A 27,784-nucleotide genomic window follows, 5' to 3' on the forward strand; every position below is an offset into this window, starting at 1 on the left:
TGCTGGGGACAGACACACATCCAGTAACTGCCACTTCATCCAGGCTTCTACCCTGAATGACAGCAGTGGGATTTAATGGCCTCTCTCCTCTTCTTTACTTGAAACCAGTAAAATCTCTGTGCCTGTGTCATCTCGTGTTAATAAGTACTTTGCTGTCTTACTAATAATGCCTGTGCTTTTCTGATGTTCCTCCCTAAAACTCTGCTGCATTGCAAGTGTTATCAGTCCACTTCCAGCTGCAGAATTTCTTCACATATCTCATGTCCTTCACTCCCCACTCCAACACTCCTCACGTTCCTGCCTTGCAGCTGCTGTTGCCCAAACCTTAGATAATGTATTTGTTTCCCTAGAACAGCCCTTTCTGTTCTTAGCTTTGCAATCTTTGTCCAGCCTTTATTGAACCACACTTGGTGTAAACCCCTTGGTCTGAGCGAGGCTGTAACTGTGCACGTGCAAGGCGAAATCAGAGTGGAGAAATGGCTGGCTCTTTGTCCTTGTCCCTTCTCGTTTCCCTGTTCTTGCATCCTGTTAAAGGGTTTTGTTCAGAACTAAATCTTATTTCAGGCAGATTGGGGAGAGGTTGGAAACTTCATCATAACAAAGAGGTGCAAGATATTCCGTAAGTGCTGAGCTACTGCTGAAGAATTTGTCATAAAACTACTTGAACTGCCTTCAGTTGTTCAAAAGTAGGTGTTTTTTTTTTTTTTCTTGAAGTGCGATTTGACAGGCCAAAGGGAGTTTTCTTCATGTCTGCAAAAATGTAGGTCAGATGGAATTAGTTTAACAAAAGTACCTAACTAGTAATTGTTATTTGATGAAAAGAGAAATTAGGGAAAAGGCAAGCAGTGTCCTGGAATCTAGTTCTATTTGTCATCTCTGTCCTGCCTCTGTAATAAGAAGAATCTTTGCATAAAACAGGAGCAAGTGACTGACATAACCCACCTCATCCCCGAATTCCTGCTTATGAAAATACAGGCTTAACTCAAGCACTTATTAAAATTACAGTTTAGATGTCTTGGGCTGGGCATAAATTGTGTTCCTTTACTGGGCCACTTGAGCTCTTGTTACTTGAATTTGGCAGGAAAAAAAAAATGAAGCTGGTGCTCAATAATGAGGTTTGGTTCTCTTGGCAACTCTGGTGCCTTTGTACCTTAAGCAAGACTTATGAGCAGAATTTCAGATGAGTGCTTAGTTTGTGTTTGGTTTCTTAAAAAGATATTTGGCTATGTGGATTTTGAATTTGCAGAGTAGTTAACATGCTTTTTATACCTACTTGGAGCCACTTCTATGTTGTAATCATTTTACACTTCAAACTTCCTCTTTTGCGCTGTTTGCAGTAGTGGAGCAATCCTGCTGTGATTTGATTTGAAGTCCTAGAGCTTGACTGTGCTGCACTGAGCAGAAAATTGATCCTGATGATCTAATACCACCAGCTGATGAGATGAAAAATTACCTTTAATACCTTAAGATTTCAAGATGTGATAGAAAAGATCTGCATAAAGTTTGTCACTGAGTTTGGAGCTTCATTTATTTCCTGACTAATGTCAAAATGCATCATCATTCTTTAGTGCTTTGCTATCAGTTCTGATTTGTAAATTGTGACTTTACTAAGACCATGAAGGTCTTTATAATTAGTCAAGAATTTTAAGGAAAATTTGATGAAGTACATGTCTGCAGTACAGAAAGCCACCTGCTCTCAAAAAATTTGGTTAAATGTGTTGATCCCCACAAAGCCCTAAATGAGGGATTAGTGTCAGCCTAACCCAACTTGAGCTGCACCTCAGGTTAGAGTCAAACTCGTGCTGTTTTAATGTGTTAAGTAACAGCAGTTTGGTGGTGAGTCAAAAAATGCTTTGTGCAGTGTTTGTGTAACAGCCAGTTTGTTTCCAGGTCCCTGTCCTGTGCTTTCTGCTCCTTGTGTCGGTGGTAGTCAGTTATTTTCACTTACATCATACAATGCTCATGTTTTTGCCTATGATTTGGAGAGTGCTGTTAACAGTTTTCTTCTGAGTCTTGCCCTTCTTCCTTTGAAATATTCTGTGCAGTGTAGAGCTGGTGTGTACAACAAAACTGTGTGTAAAATCCCAGCAGTTTCGCAACTGTGGGATGTATCCCAAATTTGGCATGTGAGCTTAAACAGTCACTAAACCAACCTGCTGTAACTAGTATGTCAACATGCCTGTCTTTGTCCTGGAATATAGGAATTCTCCCTGTTTCTACAGCTGGGAAGATGCCACATGTCCTCTCTAGCCACTGTTTAACTCTCCGAGGAGAATTTTTCTAGTTACCAGCAGAACTCAATCCATGGGTGAAATCCCATTTCAGGAAAAACTGCTGCACTGAAATTTCAAAACAATTTATGCTAAAAGCTAAACCAGCTACTATGGGTTCTCTTCTTGAGCCTTTCTGAGATAATTTTTTTAAATACAGACTGCAAACTTTTGATAGATCATTTAGGTGTGATTTTAATCATTACCTCTTCAAGGGAGGTGGAGATACTCGCTACATGGTGCTTCCTTTCTAGTTAAAAGAGACAGATTTGAGTGCAAGGGAAGATCCTCCTTAAAACTTGTTGCTCTGACTTCCATCTCAAGTAAAATATTCATGTACAACTGCAAGCCACGAGGTGGTGCTCTCAATCCACTTAAAAAGTAATATTTTTTGTCCTTTTTTTTTATATTTGCACAGTAGGGATATATAGAGGAAAGCATGTTTTATAACCTGGTTTGGTTTCTGCAGCAATCCCGCCACACACACTGCAGTCTGTAATGGTAAAGAAATTTTACTTAACTATTTCCTGCTACCCTTCAGAGGATTGGAGAAAAACAATCTTTCTGGGAAAACCAGTTCAAAGAAATGGTTAAAAATCCAGTGAAACAAAATGGAACAACTACAGCTGAGCTATCTGAATAATAAAACTCTGGAACTGAACACCTAGCTGGCAACCCTACATCCAGTCTAGAATTTCACCTGTTTTTCATTTGGAATAGTAAGTGATTCCTCAGTTTTCCTTGAAAGTTGTGTGCTGGTGCAGTACCACTGTGATGGTCCACTACACACCCCTAGTTTGCTCAGGTCTCCAGGAATTCCGGTTATCCTGAGGATGAAGCGAGTGTGAACTTCTAGGAAGGCAGGCACAGAAGGCGTGGGAATGGTGTGTGCAAACACTGCACTGATGGGCCTCGCAGAAATAACCACACTGTTATACCTTTTGCTTCCAATAATATAAATATATCTGTGTAATCTCATTAAACACTTCCCTGGATGTTTACAAATAAGTTCTTAGCACGGTGAAAGCCGATCCCTTTTCCACCGAGGCTGTGAAACCTCCACGGCTGGCAAATCAACAGGGCCATTTCCCAAGGTTCTGCCAGCAGCAGTGAATTCAGGTTATCCCTCTTCACCTTCGGATTCCTTCAGCACCTCTTGCCACTTCTTCCCCAGCTGTTCTTTGCACCTCAGGAAGGCGTCTTGCAGGCGCCTCATGGAGTTGGCCAGGTCTGGGTTGGTGTGGATGGTGACGATGTTGTAGGTCATCCAGGCTGCACGAACTGCAAACCCAACAGACAGACATCACTGAGCCAGGAATTCTGTATAAATGTCCCAAAATGCTCCATAATGGAAACACAGTGATGTAAATGGTGAAATAGTTTCACTAACACACGCTTCACCTAAAAATTACAACCAAACAATGGCAATCAAATAGAAAGGTTCAACAGACTGGTTTAAAAGACATGAATATTATGTAAGGAATCCTCTCTCTGGACCAGTTACAGCCAGGAGGCTCCTGTTTGGTGAGGAAGACTAAGATCAAGGAGGCTGCAACAGAGAGAGAAAATGTTTTAATAACAACTTCATTGTTTAAGTCTTGATCTTGAAGTAATGAGTAACTTGAACAGTGAAACTGATTTTGAAATAATGAGTATATCTGATAAAGGTGAGCAAATACTTCTAGCACTTAAGCCATACTTTCCCTTTTGTTTTACCAAGAAGTGACCGTGGTTTGCTCAGTGGCACTCATGAGTTGTGTACTTACAAAAAGTTTAATGAACAGTAGCACACAGTTTCTGACAGAAATGTGGCAGAGCATGGGGAGAAATATGCAGTCCTCTCTGTTCCTACAGGACTAAGATTAAATTTGCAGAGGAGTCTTTATGGTCACTGAGGAATTAACACCTGAGAGGTGCTATGTATCTATCCCAGTGTTTTTCAGAATTAAGACTCATTTTACATACTAAAGTTTTAGTACTTGTACATTAGATACCTTAGTGGTATTTCTGGTTCTAACTAAGCACCCATCACCTCTTGATTCGTAATTCTGGGCCACCTGAAACTTTTATTTACGTGTTTTTTCACAATTGAGAACATTAGGGTATTAGTTGATGGAGATTGTTTCCACTTGCATTTCTACCACAAGGAAGTTTACAGAATAAATATAAATAATAAGCCTTCAATGTCTTCACTCTAGTAAACAAATCTGTATCATTTTTAATAATGACCTGTACCTGTTATTTTTTCCATTTCCTCCAGAAGTTTTTCTAAGTCCCTGTTCCACTTCTCCATCTTCTTTATTGAGTTTTCACAGTGTTCTTCCTGAGGTTTTGCTTCAGCCATCTAAAAGGAAACCAGGAATTTTGTACTTTATTTTACTCTCGAGTGAGTTTGTTTTTACAGCTGAGAGAAGGTAATATTGCACTAAATAATAAAAAACCCCTGGCATATACATTTTGAATTTATATGTTACTGGCCATCACCTGTGTGCTGCGTATGATTTTCCATCCATTTTGAAATGAATTTAAGTAGAGTTATACTCCAGTCTGCTGTTGTTTGTGCCAAATAAATATTTTTGGTGTCAGTAATGACAAGGATCACTGTGTCAAACACTTCGTTAGAAAGCTTCCTCTGTCACCCCATTGTCTTCCAAGTTTCTCTCCCAGATACTCTGGCCAGGAGCAATTCCTAATTTTCAGTGAGTTGTAAAATCCCCATTTATAACCAATATTTCACACTTGCAGGCTCCAGCCAGGTAAGTAAATACGCTTCAGTTCTGCCACCGTGTAAGTGATTTCCTGACCTTTAAGTTGTAGGGATTGGAATTTCAGGATGCGAAAACGCTCGGGGCAAAAACACAGACGCAGTTTTAGAGCCGACAACGCGACACAAAAGCATTGCCTTTAATTTTCTGGAAACCACCGGCGGATGGGATGGAGCTATGACGGAGGAGACGGAAAAGGTTACTGCAGCTAACTATATACATCACATAGCAGGTATAGTTTTTGTCAGAAACTCAGTGTGTGTGTTGGGGGGCTGTTTTATGCTTATTTTTTTTATTGCGACTAAACGTGGGAGGGACGCCAAGGATTTGTTTGGAGCGGCCCCACAGCGTTTCCAACCTCACAGGCGGGGGGGGCCCCTCGGGCGCCTCTCCGCGCCACCACTCCCACGGCGCAAGCCGAGCCCTTGAGGCCAGAGACCTTACGAACCACGGTTCCCCAGTTTTACCGCACACTCCGGGCACGCCCTGACCCGCCCGGCGGGGCCGGGACCGCCCCGACCCCAGCGCGGTCACCGCCCGCCCCTCACGGGCCTGGGCGGGGCCGCGGCCGCTCCGCCTCGCTGGGGGGCACGGGGAGGGCGGGCACGGCACACCAACGACCCGCCCGCCGGCCGCCAGGGTCCCGTGCTGCTCTCCCGCGCTTGATTCTGTGTTTCACGGGCGCAGGGTGAGCGCGGGGTGGGCGGCCCGCGGAGGGGAAGGGGAGGGCGGTGTGATGCCCCGCGGCTCCGTGTCCTGGCTCCGTGTCCCCTCCCCGACTCCGTGTCCGGGCTGTGTGTCCCCTCCCCGGCTCCGTGTCCCGGCTCGGTGCCCCGCCAGCCCCCCTTGCGGCGCAGCCGGTTCTGAGCCGCGGCACGGCCCCTCGAGGAGCCGCCCCCCCCCCCTCATGGCCCCGCGGCTCGGCCGGGCGGCGAAACTTGGCTGTGGTTTCCAGGTTTTTTTTTTTTTTTTCCTGAGAGTAACCGAGAGGTTGCGTCTTGTCCCTTCCAAGTTTGCAAGCTTGTTCTCCTGCTGCTTTTCTCAGGGAGTCTTCACCTCCCCGCCCGCTCGATGGAGAGAGGCTTCCGAGCACGGGCTGCGGTGGCAGGACAGGGAGCAGCAGTTTTAGGGTCTGTTTAGGTTAGATAATAATAAATACTTCACGGTGGGGGCGGTGAGGCGCTGGAACAGGTTGCCCCGAGGAGCTGCGAGCGCCCTGTTGGAAATGACGTGACTTTCCTAAAGGTTTTCCTGAATTTTTAGCTAATGGTAGCGGGTGGCTGGGTCTCTTCTCCGCAGGCTCCTCTTGGTGTGATCTTTAAAACAGCCGAAGCTTTTGAGTTTCTCCGGACTGGCTCTGATGAGCTTCAATAAAATAAAGCTTGAGGGAGTTGAGGGTTGGACGTCTGAAGTCTTAAATTTATGGTCCGTGCTCGAGTAACCAGAAGATGCAGAGAGGATTAACAAAGACATTTACAGCCCGCGAGGTGGAGACTTGTCTCGAGAAGGATGATAAGAGGACCAATGAATGCAGACCAAATTAGCCAATAAAGGGTAGAATACTAATTAAATGAAGAGAGCCGTGTAACTCAGAAACAATAAACGTCAATTTCTTTGTTTGCTGAAGTGTATAAATATGTGAAAAGTCTTGAAAGGGGCACACGTGGCTGGAATGATTCCAGCCAAAATAAAGTAATGCCTGGCTCGCTGGCACTTAAAAGGTAGTATTGGAGGGTTTCATTTCTTCCCAAGGATTTTTGGTGACATCATATCCCTGCCAGCGTGACGGAGAGAGACTTCAGGGCCTGCAGTGACAGGACAAGGAGAGACAGCTTTGCAGTAGAAGAGAGTTGGTTTAGATTGGATATAAGGAATAAATACTTTGCAGTGAGGGTGGGGAGGCCCTGGCACAGGTTGCCCAGACAAGCTGTGGCTGCCCCATCCCTGGAAGTGTCCAAGGCCAGGTTGGATAGGTCTTGGAGCAACCTGGGCTAGTGGAAGGTGTCCCTGCCCATGGCAGGGGGTTGGAGCTGGATGGTCTTTGAAGGCCCCCTCCCAAACTGTTCTACCATGCTGTTATCTTTGCCTTTACTAAAAGAAAAAAAAAAATTGGGGGGTTTGCAGGACTAGGCAAAATCAAGTTACGAATTTTCTGGAGAATGAGCAACAAGGCTCAAAGTTTGACAAGAGTTTGCTGATACTAGGAATTACCTTCCCTGAACTGTCCATGCCCCAAATCACATCCCATTCCAGATCAATATCCAAACCTTAAACGGTTTGGGCTGTCTCTTGTTCTCCTTTTTCATCCACCAAAGCAAACTCACTCCTGTTTTTAAATTATTTGGTATGTTAGTATTCTCATCATGCAGCAAACTTGTTCATCTCTTGCAATCACCACTCATTTCTCTGCCAGCTGAGTAGCTGGTTTGAAGGTGACGACCCACCTTCAAAATAGACAAAATGAAGTATTTATGCCCCCAAGTTACACGAATGCTGTATAATTTATGAGCATTTTGTTGCTAAAGTTTTGCTGGGGTTCAAAACCAGTTTAGTAAAATCCTTGTTATGTTGTCGCAGTCTTTAATAGGTCATTAGAGGTCAGGTTTTGCCAGGAGGAGCTGTTGGGTTCTCACTCAAAAATGTGAACAGTGTGAAAATGTGGGTGGTGAAGAGCAGCAACTTAAAAGGAAAATTTAAATATTTAACAAAAAGAAAGAAGTGCCAAACCTCTAAGTAGAGAGGAAGTGCTGGCAAACTACCAAGCCTTCACCTGGCTGATGAAAATTGATGCATAATCATTCAGTCATTTCAGTTTTATATGGAGAAGCTGGTTTTTTTTCTTTATTTCTTTTCTTATAATTCCTACCCCTTCCTAGGCTTTGCTCCTTTGGAAAATTTAAATAAGAGTTGCAGGGATGAGCTGAAAATCACTACAATTGCCATTTTCAAGGGAAAAAAAACCCTCTAAACATTAAGTAGGCTAATTAATTTTTCTCAATTAAGAAGATCTGCTATCTTGAGAGGCAAAGCTCGTGACGCAGAACAGAGTCTTGGGGTGAGGATGGGAGGAGTTTTTTGGGTTTTTTGTTTTTTGTTTTTTTTTTTTAGATAATTTGATCTGATTCTTACCCCAGTCAGGGATTAATAACTGGCTTGCAGAAACATAAAACTATTGAGCCTTTCAACCTCTTGTGATGTCCCACCCTTAAGGGGAAGGGAGCACCCAAGGTTTGTAAATGCCTGTGGTCAAAAGGAACGACAAAAGTCGGAGGGTCCACAAAAAAACTCAATTTTATTGGTAAATTATACACCTGGCTTGGAAATTGGTATGAGTCCCTGACATACGATGTAAGCACATGGCAGTGGGGTTTGGATAAAGGGGTAAGAGGAAAAGGAAGGGAGAAAGAAAGAGATTAATTAAAGAGGGAGAGAGAGAGGAGGAAAGAGAGAGAAAAGAAAGAGAAGGAAAGAAAGAGAAAAGGAAAGAAAGAAAAGGAAAGAAAGCAAGAAAGAAAGAAAAGAAAGAAAGAGAAAGCTCCTTATCTTCTGGAATTCTACCCTTCTATGGGCTTAGGTTGACCAAAAGATCAGTCCCAGTCTGTCAGCTTTAAGCCACTGTTTAAAGTCTTACATTAGAGTGTGAAAGTAAGTCAGAGACCTCACAGTCTCTAAATTGCTGAAGTTAAAGTGAACACCACAGTGACATTTCACCTGAAGTTTGTTTTTTTCCTGGTCCAGCAGCAGTTACTTGGAGCATGATTAGTTCTGGGAGCTGAATTGCAGCATTAGCACCCCTGTGCTAATTTTAATTAATTGTCCCTCACACAGGACAAAGACTGAATGGTTTGTGGCTGAATTGCTGCTTGGCCCCAGAACCCCATCTGCGTGTGGTTTGGGTGGTTTCTAGGTGTGCTGTAGGAGATAAAGAGGATGGGTGTGTTAATAGAGCTGCCAGTCTACTGCCTTTCGGTGTATTTAATCCTAATTGTCTAAGGCCAAAGCAGAGAGAAGGACTCAGGCAGTTAAACAGGCAGTGTGTTCTTTGGGGATGCAATACAGGAAAAGTTTGGTTTTTTCACAGCACAATAAATGACTTCTGTCACTTCAGTGGACAGAGGGAGAGGCTTGTGGATGAGTGAGGAAGATTATATAATTCTGAGGCCTGAACTCTGAACTGTATAATCTTAAACTCATTAAAATATCTTATCCAACCAGTCAGACTGGGAGCACAACAGAGAGATGGAAGGGGGGGAATTAAAAGCAGCAGCGGTTGCTGCTTTGCATGTGTTTATCTGAACATTAACCCTTTGCCTTCCCACACTCTCTTCCAGAGTGGGGAGGGGTAGAAGCTGAAAGAAGATGGGAGATTTTCATTTATCGTGTTTTTAAAGAGGGATCTGGGTAAGTTTTTCCAGGTGTCCCCAAGGAAGATGCCTGTGGAAGGTATTTCAGTAAAGAACTCATTTAAATGAGGAACTGTCCTTTGCTTTATAGCCACTTTTTAACGGAGAATAAGATAGATCCCCTGCTCCCTCATGGAGAGAATACTGCAGAGAGTCAATGCAAGTTATTATCAGAAGGAGAGGAAGGCTGAAACCAGAGTCTGAGCCTACACTGTGCAGCTGTAGAGATATCTTGAACTCAAGATTTTCAGTCTAGACGGTGTACCTCCTGGTTTCTCAGGGGGTGAAAGTCCACATCACAGGACTATTTCACTATTTTGCCCACTTCTGTAGACAGATCAAGCAATGAAGAAACCAACCACTTCTGGCTTTCACCATTTTGCACACATGGGTAGTGAGTGCCAGCTGGAAGAATAATGCCAGAGGGAAGTTTAGGATGTACTGGTGCACAAATATATTCATATGCAGTCTCTCTCTGATGGATAAATTAGCTATTGTCTCTTGGTATCCAAAGGTATTGACTTTGCCCCAACTCAGATTTCCCCACAACACCATAATTAGATGCAGCCCCAGAGTGTTAACAGGAGTAGGTGAGTTTGGCTGAAGCAGCTGGCAGAGATCATATCAACTTCTGCCTCTTCCCAAAGCCACCTGCATCCTGCTGCTGGCTGTGACATGAAGTTTGTCCCTCAGCAGTTGTTTACTCTTGTAATGCAACTGCCCGGAGTAGGCAAGCAAATAATCTTGTGTGGACTCATACAACCAGGACTCAGGAATCTGAAACTGCTCCCACAGGATTCATCAGCGGCAGGGGAGGGCAGGCCAGCAGCTGGGGCTTGCAGATGGAAGTCCCCAGCACCGGAATGCTGAGGTGCAGTGAGGATCACACCCCACGGCTGCTGAGGGCACCAGCACAGCACAACAGACCCCGAGGGCATCGTGGCAGGAAAAGGTCACAGGGCACGTTCAGGGATATTGTGTGGTCTGGTCTGGTCTGGGAGCTCAGGATGGTGTGAGGAAAGGGCAGGGCAGAGCTGATGGCAGGGCTGGAAAATGCTGCCAGAATCCCTGGCCAGCCTGAGCGGGAGGGATACCAAAGGGCGAGGGAGAACGTGAGAAAAACCAGCGTTCCTGCTGTCTCCTGTAGCATATTTTAATATTATTAGCCTTTTATCTCTTTCTTCCCTTGCAGATTGTGCCCCTGATGCTATTTCAGCTCGTGGAGCCTTAGAGCTTTTTGTACAGATTTTCTGTCCCGAGACCCATTTTTTTTTTCCTGAATGCGAACCTGTGACTGGAAGCTCCTGATTTCTGTTTATTACCTCAAATAATAATGTCATAAACCTCTCCCTCTTGACCTGTGTTTGTCTGCCTTTCCAGTTACGCTCCAAGCCGGTGCCTGAGGGCTCTGCCTGTCTCTGCAGCCGCTGCAGGAGCAGGCAGACCCGTTTGGCAAGTGTGACCCTGCCTGTCAGCTGTGCTTTGGACATCCCCGCGGAGACAGCTGAGAAGACCTTGGGAAGAAAAAAAAAAAAACCTGAAGCTGGGCGGGTCCGGGGCAGAAAAATCAGTGAAGGAGGAACTTAGTCATGAGAATTACAACCACACCAAGGTAATCATCAGCTTCGTTAGGAGTGGCCTCAAACGAACTGGGAACCAGCAGCAGGAAAAGACGACTGCGGGGCAAGAGAAGTGGTGCAATCCAGGTGAGTGAGAGAAAACGCTTCTGGAGGAGCAGTTAATGAATATTTATTTTTTTTTGAAAAGGCTTTTCAGTAGCGTGAATGTGACCTGAATTAGAATGTAGCTGTACCATGAAGCCTAGATGTCTGTGTGTATATTTGTATACTCTCTATATTTGTGTATGTCTGTATATATATGTGGTTACTCCTTGTGTTGAAGTTACTTATGAATTTCTCTGATCATGATGGTATTGGGGTTTGAGGAAAAAAATAAGAGAGGTATGTCCCCTGCACGCAGGTGGATTTGAACAAAATAGCTTACAGGCACTTCTTAAGCAGGAAGAAATTAACAAAGTAATTAAGTTTCGTATAAAATTAGTCTCAGTTCACTGAAACAGTGCAGGGTGATGCTATGCATGTGTGGATAAATATGTTCACTGCTTGGTTAATTAATACATGCCTAGGGCTGAATTCAGAGCTAATTAGCATTTTACTTCCATCACTGTTGCTTGATTGTGAGGCAGTGAATTCTAATCCAAAGTGGGGCAGATATCTACACATTTTCCTGTGTTTACCTGTTTGCACGAGCTACTGATTAGATTATAAACAAAATCCATGTTAAATCCACCCAGAAACATCCAAAACTTGGGAAACTGTGGCGCTGAAGTTGTGTACACAGCTCCAGGCGGCCGTGAATTTATGAAAGCAGATTAATCTTCCGTTTCTTAAGCCATTAAGCAGCAATGTGATGTTATGCAATATTTTTATCACACAGCAGGTTTTTTTTTTACAACAAGAGCTACATGTATGCATAGTCCTTTGGGAAAAACTCCTTTATTATTATATTTTGTCACAGTTATTCAGAATATCAGTATTGAGTCTGTGTTAGGGTTTGGTACAGGCTTAGTACCAGCAGCTCCCAGCAAAATCAGAGTTCAGTCTGTAAGGAGACATTTTCAAAAGTAATGAATGATTTTGACTTCACAAAAGGAAGTCATGGGTAAAACTGTGTTGTTGGGAGTTTGGCCTCTAGACTTTTCCTATCCTAAACTCTAAGGGCTTCAGGTTAATGTATTTTTTTTGGAATGTTATTATTATTTTAACTTATTTGGCAGATTACCTTTGAGCAATTACTTTCTGTGGTCTTAATTCAGGGGCAGTGTGATGAAGATGCATGTTAATTTCTCAGAAATCACAATAGGTCGTGTCTGCATTAGGAAATAACATTTTTGTCTTAATCACCATTCAGGTTCTGTACCGTTCCTGTACTTAGAATTCCTTACGAGGCACAAATAAATTAAGTTTTGTGAGATGATCTGAGCTTTTCTGCTGTACTGAAAAGGAGCCAAGTTGGCCCTAAGTAATCCACCTGCTCCAGTGGCAGCATGGACCTCGTTATTTGCTGTTTTCTCCGTGGTCTAGCTCTTCAGAAGTGGTCAGCCTAATTTTCTTTCACTCCCTTGGTAGGCTTCAGCAGCAGCTGGCCTGGGTTTGATGTTGGAGTTCTGCTTCTAATTTTGGACCAAGAGAAAACCTGGTGTCACTGGAGGTGATTTTGGAAACACTTTGTTTTCTTACAGGGTGTTACAGCTCCCAGCCCTTTCAGAAGTGAGTTAGACAACTAAACCTTTAAAGCTGAGTGGTACAACCAGTACAGCAAGCCACATTTTTGTAATCCTTGGTGACAAGGACAGGGGTGACCCTGGTGTTTTATAATCTGGGTTAAATGGTCAGAATTCCCCTTTTTTTTTCCCCATTCCCATTCAAACACAGTTCAAGGTGCTGCTTGGTAACCCCACGTGCCTTGCAGTGAGAGATGAGATGGCTCCACGGGCCAGGGAAACCTTGCAAAGCTCTCATGATGTGCCAGGCTGTTGGAAACAGTCCCTCAGCTCTTGTGAAGGCAGGAGAGACCACAGAATGTGTGCTCTAACAAATGCACAGCCTGTTTTACGTCGAGCTGTCAGGCTTGAAACGCGTCAGACTTGTTTTTTTTTTGTTCTGGATGCTGCTTTTAGTAAAAGGGGAGACATGGCAAGGGAAGAAAACCCCTGTTTCGTCTCTGTTTGCTTTTCCATGGTGCTTTTCTTCTTCCTCTTCCTTCCCATTCAGTGCCCACACGTGCTGGTTCCTGGAATTCCCTTCCAGCCAGGAGGACACTGCAGCTTGTTCAGAGCAGTTGCCTGAGCCTTGACTGGTGCCCACGTTCAAAGGTCATGTGAAAGAGGAGGAAAACAATAAAATGAGATAATAAACGGTGACTGGAAAAGCTGGGGAGTCAGGTTCTGCCACTGCAAGAAATTAAGTAGAAAGCATCGTGGCTCATGGGTTTATTTTTGTCTTTTATCAGTCAGGCAATGTGCTGAAGTGGGGAACTGCTCAGCTGTTCCTTAGTTATATTCCAGTTGGTCCTCACGATTATTGCATGGAAAACAAGTGTGAGAATACTTTTATAATAACGTGGTGTGCAGTTCATGTAGGATAGGAGGTCTGGAGAAATAACTGCATCACTTCCATATCAGCTCACAGCACATTTTAAACGAAGATCCAAGCGAGTCTTGGCCTTTATTTTTGTCACATTAAATTAACCAGCTGTTTCTCTGGACAGAGTAGCTGACCATTGCACAGGGATTTACACTGATAGGGGGAACTGCTGTTAGTTCACAGGACAGACATGTTCAGTGGCAAAACTGTCTTATTTACTGTGATCATGCACTGCTCAATTTCCTGAGCGTGGCAGGAGCCAGCAGGAGGCAGTTTCTGCATGTGCAGCATTCCAGCTCTCTGTTCCCATATGTTCCATGGACATGGAAGACGATATTTCTTTTTTCTTCTCAGCCTTCACCACAGTGTTTGTGGCTCAGGCTTCTTAACTCTCAGTCCTGGCACTTTAAATAGCATAAATTGAGCCTGATGAGGATTTTAAGGCTGTAAAACGTGAGAGAAAATAGATTATTTTAGGGCAGATCGTCTTTCTGATCCGGTGAAGGCTTCTGCCAGTGGTAAGGGGACAGTTTACATGTGGGGATGAATGACAGGGGACTCAAAAAATCATACTGAGGCTTGTGCTGGCACACAGTGCCTGTGGATCTGTGTGGGAGTGGTTTCACAGTGCAGCTTTAGATGAATTAGCCATTCACCACCACTAAAAGGGCAGGAAACCACCAGGGCAAAAGAAACAGGGAATTTTTCCTGCTGGGCTTGGTGGTTTGGATCAGTTTACCATGTTATCAGTTGCACAGCTGGGAGCAAAACAGGGAGTGAGAAGAAAGCAGAGGGAAGAGAGAATCCCTTCTTTTGGCCTCGGTGAGCACTTCATTCAGCTCAGCAGCATTCACCTTCAATATTTGGGCTTCCTGAGCTGGTTTAAGCAGCCCCCACAACTGGAAATGTTGAAAACCACACGTGGCTGTGGCACTTGAGGACGTGGTGGTGGTGCTGGGTTGAGTGTTGGACTTGCTGATCTGAAAGGTCTTTTCCAGCCTTAATGATTCTGTGATTCTGTGATTCCAGGGAGTGGAATTCAGTGTGTGTAAAAGAATATTAAAAAAACCCAGTGGAACCAACTGGCACTTACTTGCAATTGCACCAGTTCTCTAATGCAAAGTCTGAATTTGAACCTTTTTGAGGTGTTTTTGCCCCCTTTATCCTGGCTTGGTGCTGGCAAACTGTCTTCATATAATAAAATAAGTAACTGAGCACTGTCAGTGTGTTTCCTGCTATGTGTTAGTTCCACATAACTTTCATGTGTCCCCTACTGCAAAAAGTATTAAATGTATAATGGGAGTTCTGTGCATTTCCTGAGCTACAATGGATTTCTGAGTTACAATTCTTGTTGCTGTGAGGATAGGAATGTAAGAACTGCAGTAATTTTACTGTTAGACAAGTAAGTTGCAGAAAAAAAAACCCTAGGTGTGAGAATTCATTTAGTCTCAACCTGAAAAGTAGCACTGAAAGGCACCTCAGAATTATCTTGTTGAGTACAAATTCTTTTCCTGCTTCCTGAGCTCTGCAAGAAGATGGGACACATGGAGTTGTGGAAATGGGTTTCTCTAATCAAACTTGGAGCTTGGACTGTTTATGACTCAGATTATACCACACGATTGCTGGCTAATGGTCCTAAAGTCTATTTCTCTGTGTCTGTTCAGATGGGTCTTTCTTATCTCTGTGCATGTGAGAGTGAAAGAATTTCTGTGTGTGTGTCTATGTTATAGGTTGAGACCAGGTGAATGTGCTGGCACATCAATCCAATCCAATTAAATAAAAAAAAAGGAAACAGACTTTTTGTGCTATCTGAAAGCACAGATATATTCCATTTTCCTCTATCCAATGCCTCTGTTGTGCAACTGATACAGCATAATTTCACTTGTTAATCTTAAGCATGAGAACAAGCTCTGCCTAATGTTCCATCACCGAATTCCATCAAACCAACATATTATTATTAACATTTACCATTGAGGTTAATTGCCTCAAACTCATAGGCCAAAATCATTACTTGCAGCATAAGTCACAATGCCTGTGAAATGTTCTAGAGGATGCTCTGTGTGAAGCTGTTTTAAGTCTTAAACTTTTGGCAGTGTTTATAAGAAGCAGTGACTACATTTGCATGCCTTGCCTTCCTGTCAGTCATCAAACTACTCCCTACACTGATTTTTGCAATTTAGAAATAGTAGTCCAGGTCCTCTGGTGGTCAGTGCAGCACCACAGGGACTGTTCCTGTCACCACTTCAGTGCTCAGTAAAGGTTATTAAAATTAGTGTATCCAGTTCACTTGTTGCTTGATAATCATCCTTTCCCCTAATAAATTCTGTTGCTGTTCCTTGTCTCTGTGCAGGAGGCAGAGGTTGGGGATTTATTTGCTTGTAGCTGAACATGGCAGGGGATGTGAAGAGGTTCACACGAGTGCTCCTGGAATGCAGCAGCAATGACAAGCTGTGTGGTAAGATTCCCAGGTTCCTTCACCATAATAAAGCTTATTAATAGTTTGATAAATAGAGCTTATTAAGCTTTATAATAGTAAAGCTTTCACATGCCGAGCAGGAAGTCCAGCTTCGCTAAAAAGTGGACCAAGCCCTTTCCCCCTCCTCCACCTGCATCCCAGCCCACACAGAAAGTTGGGATTGAGCTTTCATTGTGTCTCAGGGGAGAAGCTTTTATGGGGATGCAGCCTTTGTGGCAGGATTCAACTCACATAATTTTAGCCGTTTTAGAGAATTTCTACTTTGAGTGAGACACGCAGTAGTCATTAAAGGTTCCCTGTAGCTTCCCAAAGGGCCAGTTTGGGGAGATTCTGATTTCATGACTTTCTGGCATCTTTGGGAAGGGAAATATGGTCTTGGCCTGTGCAAAAACAGCATCACCTCAAAATCTGGGGACATCAGAAGAAAGATAGCTCCCTTCACAAGCCTTGTTAACTGCAATGTCTTCCAGTCAGACCCCAAAGCAGGTGCCCACACCCTTTCTTTCTCTGAATAATTTTAACAGAAGGAGCTAGAGCAGTAGTTGCACGTGTATTTGTGATGGCACAGCGATGTCCAGCCCTTCCCACTCCTTGCTATCCCTCTGCCAGTGCTGGTTCTGTTTCAAGTGGTGGATGGTGCTTACAGATGGCTGCAAGTCCATTAAGGCATCTAAATAAGGGATTCCGTGCAGTTTTAAAAAAATAGGGTGGCAGCACTAACAGTGCCCAGCTGCTATCCCACAGAGCAGCTCCTGGGGTTGAAAGTTACTGAGGTGGATTGTTGCCACTAATTCCTTGGCCTTCCATTCCCTTTCCCTGCTGGCAGTTGTGCGTGAATACCAACCTGAAGTGATCGTCGTCCCCGTTCTCCTCGTGGGGCTTTTTGTCATCGTGCTCACCGTGATCCTTTGGCTCCACTGTCGAGGCTTGAGAGCAAAGCAGGAGCAACCCCCACCACCACCTGGAACCCAAGGTAAAAACCAAGGGTTTCAACCAGAGGTTGGCTGAACCAGAGTGTAGGTGGTAGGAGTGTAGATGGATCTGAGAACATCTAAAGCAACGCGTCATGCAGGCTGTTTGACGTACCTGTGAGAGCTACGAGGGGTATTTATGCCACAGCCTTCTAGTGGCTACTGCAAGGAGGGTTCTACGTAATTAACTTGCATTAATTACGAATGGCAGTAATTTTGATGTAGATCACAGCCAGTTAGTCCATTTTCCGTGGGTGTTATTTAAGAAATGCGATTTCAAGCTGCTTTCTCCTGCTTCCTATGGAGAAAACATGAACCAGTGAGGGGGTGAGGAAAGCTTTGTTGGTACAAGGTGTTGCTGTGTGGAAATGAAAATACAGTTCTGAGCTGATTTTGGGTATGTAGAGGCCTCTTAAACCAATATTAAGAGAAATAATTGAGAATAAAGATAAGGCCTTTGTGGGAACACCCCGTGCGTGTCCCTTTCAGAGCAGCCAAGAGGTGGTAATAAAAGAAAATGGTCATTACTTTAGCACAGAGGAATGAAGTACAAATGTGCCTAGAAATGTGGTCCAGAAAGTCTATGTAGTTGAATATAGAAGAAATTTCCAGACTAATTCTGCCTTTTCATCAAATAGAGTGGGAGATAAATTCTTTCTCCTTTTCAGGGACCAGGATATGTAAGGTACAATAACAGCTCCTTACTTTGTCCTGATTTCCGAAACACACCATGGAGCAAAAACTAAAGAGGATGGAAGGGCGAGCATTGCCACCCTTTGCAAGAGCTCATCTACCTGTCTTTGTGCATTGTCTGTGTTTGCTTTTGGCAGTGAAGAGAAAGAATCAGCAGGAATCCTGCTCGACAGAGAACGGCTACATCCAGCTGAGTGAGACATCCGTGGAGGGCCTGCTCAAATCTGCATCCCTGACTCTGAAAGAACTGCAGATACCACGAGAGAAGCTCCTGCCAGGCACCTTCCAGCTGATAAAGCATGGTGCCTATGGGAGCATCTACAGGGCACAGCTGGAAACTGGGAGCTCTGGGAGGGCGAGGACTGTGGTGCTGAAAGCCTCACAAGGTGAGGCACGTGGGCAGGATCCACCGTGGGACAGATCTTGGATGCTGGGCAGAACTTTGCCATCACTGCTGGGCAAGAACAAGCTGTGTTCAGTGTTGTGTCAGCTAGTCAGAATGTTGTTTTTGTGGGAATGTCCTGGTAGGATTAAAGATTCCTGACCATCTTGATTTTAAGCTGCTCACCCTGTTCTTTGCTGCTGCTGTTTGTTTTTGTTGTTGTTGTTTGGGTTTTTTTGTGTGTGTGTGGGTTTAGTTTTTTGTTGTGTTTTTCATTTGTTGTTTGTTTGTTTTTGTTCTTTCAGGCCTGTCCAGTCCTCAGGAAGTAAAGGATTTCCTGGGAAGGATTAAATTCCATCAAAATCTTGGCCGTCACCAGAACCTGGTTGAACTGGTTGGATGCTGTGTGGACAAACTCCCACTTTACATGATCATGGAAGATGTGTCTCTTGGTGACCTGCTGACGTTTCTGTGGATGTGTCGGAAGGTGAGTCAAAAGAAGTGATGACAGAACAGCTGCTTAAATTCCTTAGGTGCATATTTATCCATAAGTCACAGCCCATCAGTCAGAGATGATTCTTTCAGTCTCTATCACTCTAAACTATTTCCATCCCCCAGAGGAGTTCCACACAGGTCTGAACTAGAATAGGTTTAGTGGGTTCCTCCATGGATGTTCTATAGTTTGGAGAAGATGACCAAAGTGAGAAGTTCTGCAAAGCCAAGCCCAGCTTTGCAGACCACTGGAGCTCCTTGAAGGGTAGAGCAGGCACTGGAATTAGAGTGAGAATTGACACAGGTGTCTGAGTTTGCAAAGTTTGAAATGATGTCCCACTCCAAATACTTTTAAGGAAACAGCAGTTACAACAGCAGGGAGAAGATAATTAACTAAGAACTAACTGGTTAAAAGACGAGAAATAGAATATAAGCAGGAAAGATTGGTGCTTTCACTGGAGGGAGGTCAACTCTCCAGGACCTGGTGCTGATTGTTGCATGTATTAATAACACAGAAAATGGGGTGACAGTGAGGTGACGGTGGTTGCTGAATGACTCGAGCCAGTAAAGGCAAGGGCTGACCCAGAGGAATTGCAGAAGGATTTTCCAATAAAAAGAAGTGATGCACAGGTGGAAAAGCAGCGATGGCTCCACATCTGCTGATGAGGAATAAAAATCTGAAAGCATGAGGTCTGATAGTATGAAAATATGCAGTCCATTGGAAATGTTAACTCAAGCTGAAAGAACCAACCCAGATATCAGGGGAGGTTTAGGTTGGATCTCAGGTAAAGTTTTTTCACACAGAGAGTGGTTGGGCACTGAACAGGCTCCCCAGGGCAGTGGGCACAGCACCAAGGGTGTCTAAGTTCAGGAGATGTTTGGACAGTGCTCTCAGGCATTGTTGGGGTGTCCTGTGCAGAGCCAGGATTGGACTTGATGATCCTGAGGGCTGTCTTTCAACTCAGCACATTCTGGGGTTCTGCATTTCAGTCAGTTTACGACCAACTGTGAAATGACACAGGGGGAGCAAAAGATAGGATAGTGCTCATTTTTTGAGATCAGAAGGAAACATTCCCCACTATCCTACTGCTGTGGCATTTGTTGGAACCAAACCAATTTGTCTCCAGGATGTAATGGCAATGGATGGGATCCCCTATGACCTCACTGAGAGGCAAGTTTACGAAGTTGGACAGCAGGTTGCAGCAGCCCTGGTAAGTCTGCTCACATTTACTGCATTTTTTTTTCCTTCTGGCTTGACTGCAACACAAATCTTCATGGTGGCCTAAATCTTCTTGGCCTAAGCATTGGGAACGAGTGCTTTGTTAAAACAGAGCCCAGTGTGCTTGCAGGGATGTTGGCGAGCCTGTCCCTCTATTCCTCAGCGTGGAAGACGAGCTCAAACTGAGCGAAAATTTATATCCACTGAATGTCCCCTTAAAACGACCGCGGTCTTCTTTCTTTTCCAACTTTCCAGGCTTACCTTGAGGAGAAGAAGCTGTTCCACGGGGATGTTGCTGCCAGGAACGTCCTCCTCCATCCCGACTTCACGGCCAAGCTCTGTGGTTTGGGCCTGGCCTACGAAACCCACGCCTGCGGTGCCACCTCGGTCGCACGGGGGGTGCCAGTCAAGTGGCAGGCCCCGGAGAGGCTCCTGAGGAAACCCCCCAGCATCCAGGCAGACGTGTAGGGTTTAATTTTTGGGCTAGGGGTCTGTCAGACCCGTCCCTGTCGCTCCTTTATGTGTCCCTTTCGTGTCCCCAAGGCATGTCCAGTCGCAGCGTAATGCTCCGCATTGCTTTATTTTCTTCCCTTGCAGGTGGTCTTTTGGAATTCTACTGTATGAGATGATTACATTAGGTAAGGAGCTTTTGTGATAATAATAATAATAATAATAAAAAAAAAGTATGTCAGGAAGCAGCAAATTAACAAGACCCAAAAATCTCAAATTTCAGCATGTAAAGTTGGGCCACTTCAGTAAGCGCCCTGTTTTTTTCCCAACCTTCAAAGTCTTGACAGTTCCTTTCAGGCTTTCTGTCAGTGTGAATTGCGGTAGGAAAAAAACCAGTGGATCTTGATAGGGAAAGGATTTTCATTTTTGGGATTTTCATTTTCTGGATTTTCATTTTCCATATCGAAGTTACTGTTTCAGAATAACAACTGAAAAAGTCAGTTCAAAATCATGAAAGTCAAAATCCCAACAGACCCCCACCTAAGGTGACACATTCATCGGAACCACTTCACTCTCAACAAAGGCAGTTTGTCTAAATGTTATTTAAAAAAGGAAAATGTTTTCTTAGCAGAGGAAAACAGGCTGTGAGAAGCCAGAAAACACTGAGTTCATCCAGCCATCTGCCCCTTGATGGGAGCAGCTATACTGTGTCACTTTACCTTCTGTTTTCCTCTTAGAAGTCTTTCAAAGCAGGTGAAATAATCTATTCTAGTACTTCATCACCCTGACAGGGAGTTTTTCCTGTTGTATGAACCAAGTTTTTTCTTTTCCTAGTGAAGTTTAATTTTTTGTTTATGTGTTTCACCCACGAGGAACGTGGAAGGCTTGTTGCTTTCTCATCCTCCTTGCAGAGTTCTCCCTGTATTTGAAATCAAATATCTCAATCTCTCATCTTACCTTGTTAAGCTTAAATAGCTGCAGTTTCTCTCAGCCTTTCTTCAGAGGTCATTTTATCCTTCTGTTGCACAGGAGCTGTTATCTGCAACCATTGCCACAGAGTTGTTCTGCTGTTGCTCCTTTTGTCCTTCCAGGTGCTCCCCCATATCCTGAGGTGCCACCTTCTGACATCCTGGCACACCTGCAGAGGCAGAACGTCATGAAGCAGCCCTCAAACTGCCAGCAAGCCATGTAAGCCACGGGCTTTGTGGGCAATTGAGCAGGAGAAATGGGAGGGAGACACGGAAAACCAGATTTTACCCAAAATCTCTAAGCCTGGACTAAGCTGAGAAGATTTGTTCTCACCTCTGCCACATCTCCTCACTGGGTTCTGCTGCGTGAAACCCTTGATGACCAACACCTTTTTTTCTTTCTTTTGAAAATTACACTTGTTTCTGTTTCCTTCTTGTGAAAATTATACTTGTTCTTTGCCTTTTGTCACTCCACCGCTTCCTTGCAAGGTGCAGGACTACTCTGGAGTGGGATATTCCCTGAAACGAGCCCAGCATCCACAGGGAAGATCTAAGGCACATTTCCTTGGGTGAAGACATAATTTCTTTTATTATATGTGGATGTTTAGTAAAAATGTGGCTCTGTCAGGTGTGAGAAGCTGAATTTGGTGTATCACTGATACTGATAATTAAAGAACCCATTCAGACTGAGCATTTGGCAGGAGGAGAAGGGGCACTGAAAGAACTCCACGTGAGGGAGGAAAAGGGGGAGTTCTCTGGAGCGTTTTAAACATGAGATGACCCGACTGGGGTAACACTTGGTGTTGGTTGCTTCTCATTCCCGGCGCTTTCCCTGCTTCTCCCTCTCACAGGTACGGCATCATGAAGTCCTGCTGGCAGTGGAACGCAGCTCACAGGCCTTCCCCAGCACAGCTCATCTACTCCCTGAAAGCAGCTGTGAAGGGCAGCAATGGCCACACAGTCCTGCAGGTGCCTGAGCCGGTGGTGCCTGAACTCTACGCTGGTGTTGCTGGTGTTGAGGTGCACAGTGTAGTGAGGGAATACACCATCCTCTGAAGGGCCCTTCCACGTGCTGGTGAAGGAGAAATAACTCAGGTTTTCCCTTCCTAAACATTTTGCAAGCTCAGAATGAGGGGGGAGTGTGTGTTGGAAGGGATCCATTTTTTGTTTTTCAGACGTGTTTTTGTATCTCAAATCTCTCCTCCAGGCCAGACACAACAAGCTGTTATCATTGCTATTAAATCAGCGTGTGGATATCACTCTGCCAGTGGTCGTTTGGGAGATAACTGTGTTTAGGGAGCTGTAGAGAATGTAATGAGAAACTGGAGTTAAAGGAGTGTATTAGGTTTGGGTGGCAAGGTTTTGGTTAGTGGGGTGGACTGAGATCCACCTGCAGCCCGTGGAGGAGCCCACACTGGAGCAGGTGGATGCCTGAGGGAGGCTGTGATCCCGTGGGAAGCCTGTGCTGGAGAAGAATCCTGGGAGGGAGCTCTGGGGAAGGACTGCACCCTGTGGAACGTGACTCATGCTGGAGCAATTTCCTGCCTGAGGGAAGGAATCAGGCTGGAGAAGTTCCTGGAGGATGCCACACTGGAGCAGGGAAAGAGTGTGAGGAGTCCCCCGCCCTGAGGAGGAAGGAGCAGCGGAGACACCGTGTGATGGACTGACCACAACCCCCATTCCCGGTCCCCCTGCTGGACAGGAGGAGGCAGAGAAACCGGGAGTGAAGCTGAGCCTGGGAAGGAGAGAGAGGTGAGGGAAGGTGTCTTAAGATTTGGTTTTATTTCTCATTATCCTACCTGAATTTGATTAGCAATAGATTAATTCCCCCCCCAGGTCGAGTCGAGTCTACTTTGCCCATGATGGTAACTGGGGAGTGATCTCTCCCTTAGCTTGACCTATGAGCCTTTTCTTGTTGTATTTTCCCTCTCCTGTCCAGTTGAGAAGAGGGATTCAGGGAGTGACTGGAGGGGCACCTGGAATTCAGCCAGGAAAACTCAACCCATCATAAGGTTTCTGGAAGTCTTTTCCCTTCCTTTCTGTCCCAGGAAACTTGTCAGTTGGGTGTTCAAAGTAGTAGATGTGTTGGGGAACGTGCTGGGGAAGTGTTCACTAAATGTCTGGGATTTCTCCAGTGCTTTATACTCCCATGGGAGAGTGGGTACTGTGTGAAAACAAACAAGCAAAACCCCAAACAAAAAACCCCAAACAAAACCAACAGCAACAACAAAACCGAGCAAAACCCTTCGTATCTGAAAATATTTGATCACTGATTTTAATGGTAAAAAATTGGAGGCACTTGAAGTTGTGAACATTTTGCCTTCATTCCAAAAGAAGCAGAATCACTCTGTGGAACAAATTTCCTCTTCTCCCCTCTGCTGTTTGTGGTTTCTAAGTTGACAGTGCCTTAAGGTTTTCTCCTCTCGTTATTTTGGTGCCTTGAGCATTACAGATTCTTGTGAAAAAATTAAAGGAATCATTTTACCATTCTGTGTGGAGTGGATTCAGTTTTCACTCAGTATCCCTCTTGTTAAAGTTGAAGGGCACAGAGACCCACAAAAGGCTGCTTGCACTTGGTTAATATTTATTAGTTTTCAATATTTCATGTAGCTGAATCCCTGATCATTCCAGAACCAGCTGCAGGCCTGCAGCATCCCATGAGACCAAAATTAGGTGTGCGAACCACGTAGGATTTAAGGTGTGAAAAAGCTGAAGGGTTGCTCTTCAAAATGGGAATGTTTAACCTGAAGGAAATCTTCAACCACCACTTTAGATATTAAACCTCTATAGCTGTAAAAAGAAACAGATCCTGGTTTCCCTCAAAATTCATTGGTCTCCTTCCAAAAACAACGCTCACAAGTTTTCTATTTTGGATGCAAAGTAACATGAGTGACAGGGTTGTTTTTTCCATATCACTTAGGCTTTGTAAGAAACTGTGTTTCCCTCCAGAAATAAATGCCATGAGAGTTCATGCAGCACCTGTATGACCACTCAACACTGGGACATTGCAAAGTCTACATCTATCACCACTATACATTGCAAAGCCCACTAAAGAGGGCTCAGTTACCTTTCTGACCTCTCTGATGGTGCTCTCTAATTGCCACCTTGGTGTCCATAAACCTCTGGTGCTGTAAATCAGATATGAAGAGTGGAAACGTCTCTTCTTTTCCAAATGCTAAAATTAAAAACATCCTCTTCTCTCCCCCTCACTTGAAAACAGGTTCAAAGCTGCCTGGTAGATTTAGGTCAAATTCACAGTCGTTTAGGTGAATAAACTATTCATTAAAAAAAAAAAAAAGGCATTTAATTGGTTCAAACTGCAAGAATGGGATATTCTTGAAGGTCTCTGCTGTGAAAGGTGTTTCAGACAGGTAACACAATCCCAGAACTGCTGCTGCAGGGCCGGTGAATAAACCCTGTCAAACAGAGGGCTAAAGGTAACAAACACAGCCCTGTTCTCAGAGCACAGAAAGCAAAGTCCTGCTTTACACAGCCGCTTGTATTTTGTTTCTCTTGTCAGAGCTCTGATCAAGGGAGTCCATGGGAATTCAGGATGCTGAGCACCTCACTAAAGACCTGCTTTGGGCTCCCCCGAGAGCAAATCTGTGCCAAGAGCCTGCTTGTGAATTCGTGCACAGAAAGGCATTTTGCTGCTCTGTGAAAAGGTCTAATTTAATTTCCCTTCCATAAAGTGGCCTCATTCTCAATATCGTTCTTATTCTTATTCTGAGGTGACTGCCTTTTCCCAAGGTTGGTTTGGAAGTGGCTGAATCTAAACCAGATTAAGTTTTATGGTGGCATGAAAGGAATGATGCATGTGGAGTTATCCTAGTTTAACCACACTTCATGCTAATTAAAGTAGTCTATATAGAAGGTTTTTTTTCCACAGAGCAGTCTCCATTCATGCATCTACATTTTTAGCATCAGTGTAGACTCGTGAATTCCTCCTCAGTGAATCCACTGAGGGACTGGCAAATTTTTTTCTTTTCCCAGTAGTTTTGTGGAGAATCCTGGCTTTTCAATGGCTTTTCCACTTTGTTCCATTTATTTAATTGGAATATTTTGTTCCCATGAAAAATGTAAACTTTTAATTATTAGATTGAAATTATATATATATATTATACAAGGTGCTAAACAACAGTTTATAAACTGCATATAAATGACATGCATTGGAGTCTTTATTAGACCAGGACTCAATGTACCTGCTTATACAGGCTTAGAGGCTGGAAAACAGTGGATTGTTTTGCTGTTTTTCTCGAATGTGGCCTGTCTTTCATTTCACATCAAGCTTTATATCTCTGCCCTCTGTCTTCTTCAGCCTTCTGATCATCTTCTCAGTGAGAGGCTGAATAAGCACCGATAGATCTCCTGAGGGTGAGGAAAGTCCTGTCCAGAACAGTCAGAGGAAAAAAAGGTTATAGTCCAAAAAGCGACAACAGATAGGACACACAGATACTAAATATTCATGGTGGGATTTGGCCTCACCACGTTGGAATTCCCTGAAACCGAAAATGAGCTTTTATTTAAGAGTCCTTTTGAACTCTGCAGTGCTCTCTCCTCTGCGCTCACAGAACGCAGAACAGCTTTTTGGTGAGGGCTGTGCTTTAGTCACGAGGATGGCAGAGTGTGTTTGTTTATGCTACCCCCTACAGCTTGTGGTTTTATTTATAGCAGGTGCTGCGCCACCGAGGAGTAGCAATAATTCACAAATATCCCCCCCCTCTCCACACAACTCTCCGAGACACAAAAAATGCTGGGTTTTTTCACGTTAATTGGTTACATTTCAGGTAACAGTAGCAGCTGCGCTGTCCTCTAATGTGCTTTGAGCTTTCAGGTGGAATTTGCCACATTTGAACTGCCACAAGAACTGAGATATTCCTGAAATATTTCTCTTTCTGGGTTATCCCACGTGCATCCTCATTCGGTGAAACCCAATCCTTTGGGCCATTGGTAGGTTTCTACCCGTGTGAAAACACCAGTGCAAAACTGATATTTAAGGCATAAATCACATCAAAAACTCTGTGCCCTACCTTTAAATAAGGAGACATACAGAAGTGGCCAAAGGTGGTGGAAAATTCTTAATTTGCTCAGATATTTTACATGATCAGTAGAGGAAAAAATGTAGATATCAGTTAAAAAAAAAAAAATCCAAATAAAACTTCGGAGGGATTTGTTTCAGCAACAGGAATTTTTCTGTCCCAGAGTGGGAAAACACCCAAAAAAACCCCAAAAACCAAGGATGACCTACGCAATTCCAGCCCCAATTCTCAGCTCAGGCAATGAATTCCCTGCATTTGTGTTTCAAAAAAACCCATGGATTTCAGAAGAAAATACTCAAAACTTTAAATTTCTCATTGGGTGATGCCATGAAAATTAATTTTAAAGTCTTTTGTGCCTTAGAGTTTGATGTGCAGTAATTCTGTGTTTTCCAAATCTTAACAAATGCTGGTTTGGTTTTCTTGTTGCAAATTGCTTTGGACTATAATACTTTTATCACAAATTCCATCTCCTGTGGCAATTATTTCTCTGCAGGGTGCTGTATTTACCCTTATGGGTTTGGGTCCATCTCCCTCGAAAATTTTGCCCTTGGAAGCTCGTTTTCATTTCCTCGTTTTCTTCCAGTACTCCCTGGCAGGACTCAAAAGTGTTAATAAACACTTGTTTGTGTTCATCAGTTTTCTTTAACAGCTCTTCCCTCACACAGCAGTGTGATAAATGACTAAAAGGATGATTTTTTTTTTTCTGATGGTGTTTTATACAGTTTGAAAGCACTGCATACACAGTGCCAGAAAAACAAACCAAACAAACAAAACCCAACAAACCTGTGGGGGAAAAAAAGAAACCAGTTCAAACAATCACGTTCTTTTTAAAGAATTTATACCTTTAGTCTATTTTGTTTAATAATACTAATCACAAAGGCAGTAGGGAACTTTTCCCTGTGATCTGTGACACTTAATGCTGTGTGGACATGTCCAGTTGCTTGGAAATGTGCCATTTGCTATTATAGCCATCTGCTATAATAATCTGATTTATTTTTCAGCAGTTTTCAGCGGACAAGGTTGGGAACACCCTGACACAGTGACATGTGTCAGACCCAGACAAGTGTCTCCCATCTGCTGCCCTGCTGGTCCATGAGACATGTTATGAAATATTAGATGGGGTTTTTTTCCAGTTTCATTTCCAAATCTTGCATTATTTCCCAGCTGGGTCCACAGGCAGCAAAAAAACCAGAAAGAAGCAGCAGCCTTGCTTAATAAATCCTTTCAATCTGCCCAGCCCAAAGTCACCTTTCAGCATCGTTTTCCAGACTGATGATGCCTGAAATGGGAAGTGAAGGAGGGACAACCAGCACAAAGCTTTCCTGGGTTCATTTCGACTCCAGCAAGTAAAGAAAGGAATTTTATCCCTGAACTTGGAAGAAGATTTTCTGCTTGGAAATAAAAAAACTTCAGTATTGCCAACATTTTGGGTGTGGGAAGGGTGAAATATCCATTAATTCCACTATTCTGGTCTGGGGGGGAACTTCCAG

General features: G+C 43.9%; 2 protein-coding genes across 5 annotated transcripts; one reads left to right on the forward strand and one right to left on the reverse strand.

Moving 5' to 3' along the window:
* Positions 1–3,390: 3,390 nt before the first annotated feature.
* SYCE3 (synaptonemal complex central element protein 3) lies at positions 3,391–4,614 on the reverse strand. Its single transcript, XM_050324851.1, has 2 exons — positions 4,506–4,614; positions 3,391–3,551 (listed from the first exon to the last, which is right to left on the reverse strand). The coding sequence occupies exons 1-2, from the start codon at positions 4,612–4,614 to the stop codon at positions 3,391–3,393; spliced, it is 270 nt and encodes an 89-aa protein (XP_050180808.1).
* A 588-nt stretch (positions 4,615–5,202) lies between these two features.
* Positions 5,203–24,078, forward strand: STYK1 (serine/threonine/tyrosine kinase 1). 4 transcript variants are annotated; one of them, XM_050324184.1, is made up of 12 exons: positions 5,203–5,267; positions 10,819–11,144; positions 15,955–16,059; positions 16,907–17,053; positions 17,882–18,130; positions 18,432–18,613; positions 19,746–19,829; positions 20,093–20,301; positions 20,435–20,475; positions 21,379–21,475; positions 22,107–22,224; positions 22,463–24,078. In XM_050324184.1, the coding sequence occupies exons 3-12, from the start codon at positions 15,993–15,995 to the stop codon at positions 22,559–22,561; spliced, it is 1,293 nt and encodes a 430-aa protein (XP_050180141.1). In that variant the 5' UTR covers positions 5,203–5,267; positions 10,819–11,144; positions 15,955–15,992; the 3' UTR covers positions 22,562–24,078. The 4 variants fall into 4 exon arrangements, with proteins under 4 accessions (XP_050180141.1, XP_050180144.1, XP_050180142.1 ...); XM_050324186.1 differs by lacking the exon at positions 5,203–5,267 and adding an exon at positions 13,233–13,333 and having other exon boundaries at positions 11,104–11,144; XM_050324187.1 differs by having other exon boundaries at positions 22,107–22,584.
* Positions 24,079–27,784: the final 3,706 nt, after the last annotated feature.

The sequence above is a fragment of the Myiozetetes cayanensis genome, unplaced genomic scaffold (genome assembly GCF_022539395.1).
Source record: "Myiozetetes cayanensis isolate MyiCay16 unplaced genomic scaffold, myiCay2020 scf3, whole genome shotgun sequence".
Classification (NCBI taxonomy): Eukaryota; Metazoa; Chordata; class Aves; order Passeriformes; family Tyrannidae; genus Myiozetetes; species Myiozetetes cayanensis.

Excerpts from the sequence above, each read along its gene's own strand:
- SYCE3 (XM_050324851.1), bottom strand. The coding sequence starts at position 4,614 with ATGGCTGAAGCAAAACCTCAGGAAGAACACTGTGAAAACTCAATAAAG. Across the intron at positions 3,552-4,505 it reads GGAAATGGAAAAAATAACAG|TTCGTGCAGCCTGGATGACC; the intron begins GTACAGGTCATT and ends TTGGGTTTGCAG.
- STYK1 (XM_050324184.1), top strand. The coding sequence starts at position 15,993 with ATGGCAGGGGATGTGAAGAGGTTCACACGAGTGCTCCTGGAATGCAGC. Across the intron at positions 19,830-20,092 it reads AGCAGGTTGCAGCAGCCCTG|GCTTACCTTGAGGAGAAGAA; the intron begins GTAAGTCTGCTC and ends CCAACTTTCCAG. Across the intron at positions 20,302-20,434 it reads CCCAGCATCCAGGCAGACGT|GTGGTCTTTTGGAATTCTAC; the intron begins GTAGGGTTTAAT and ends CTTCCCTTGCAG.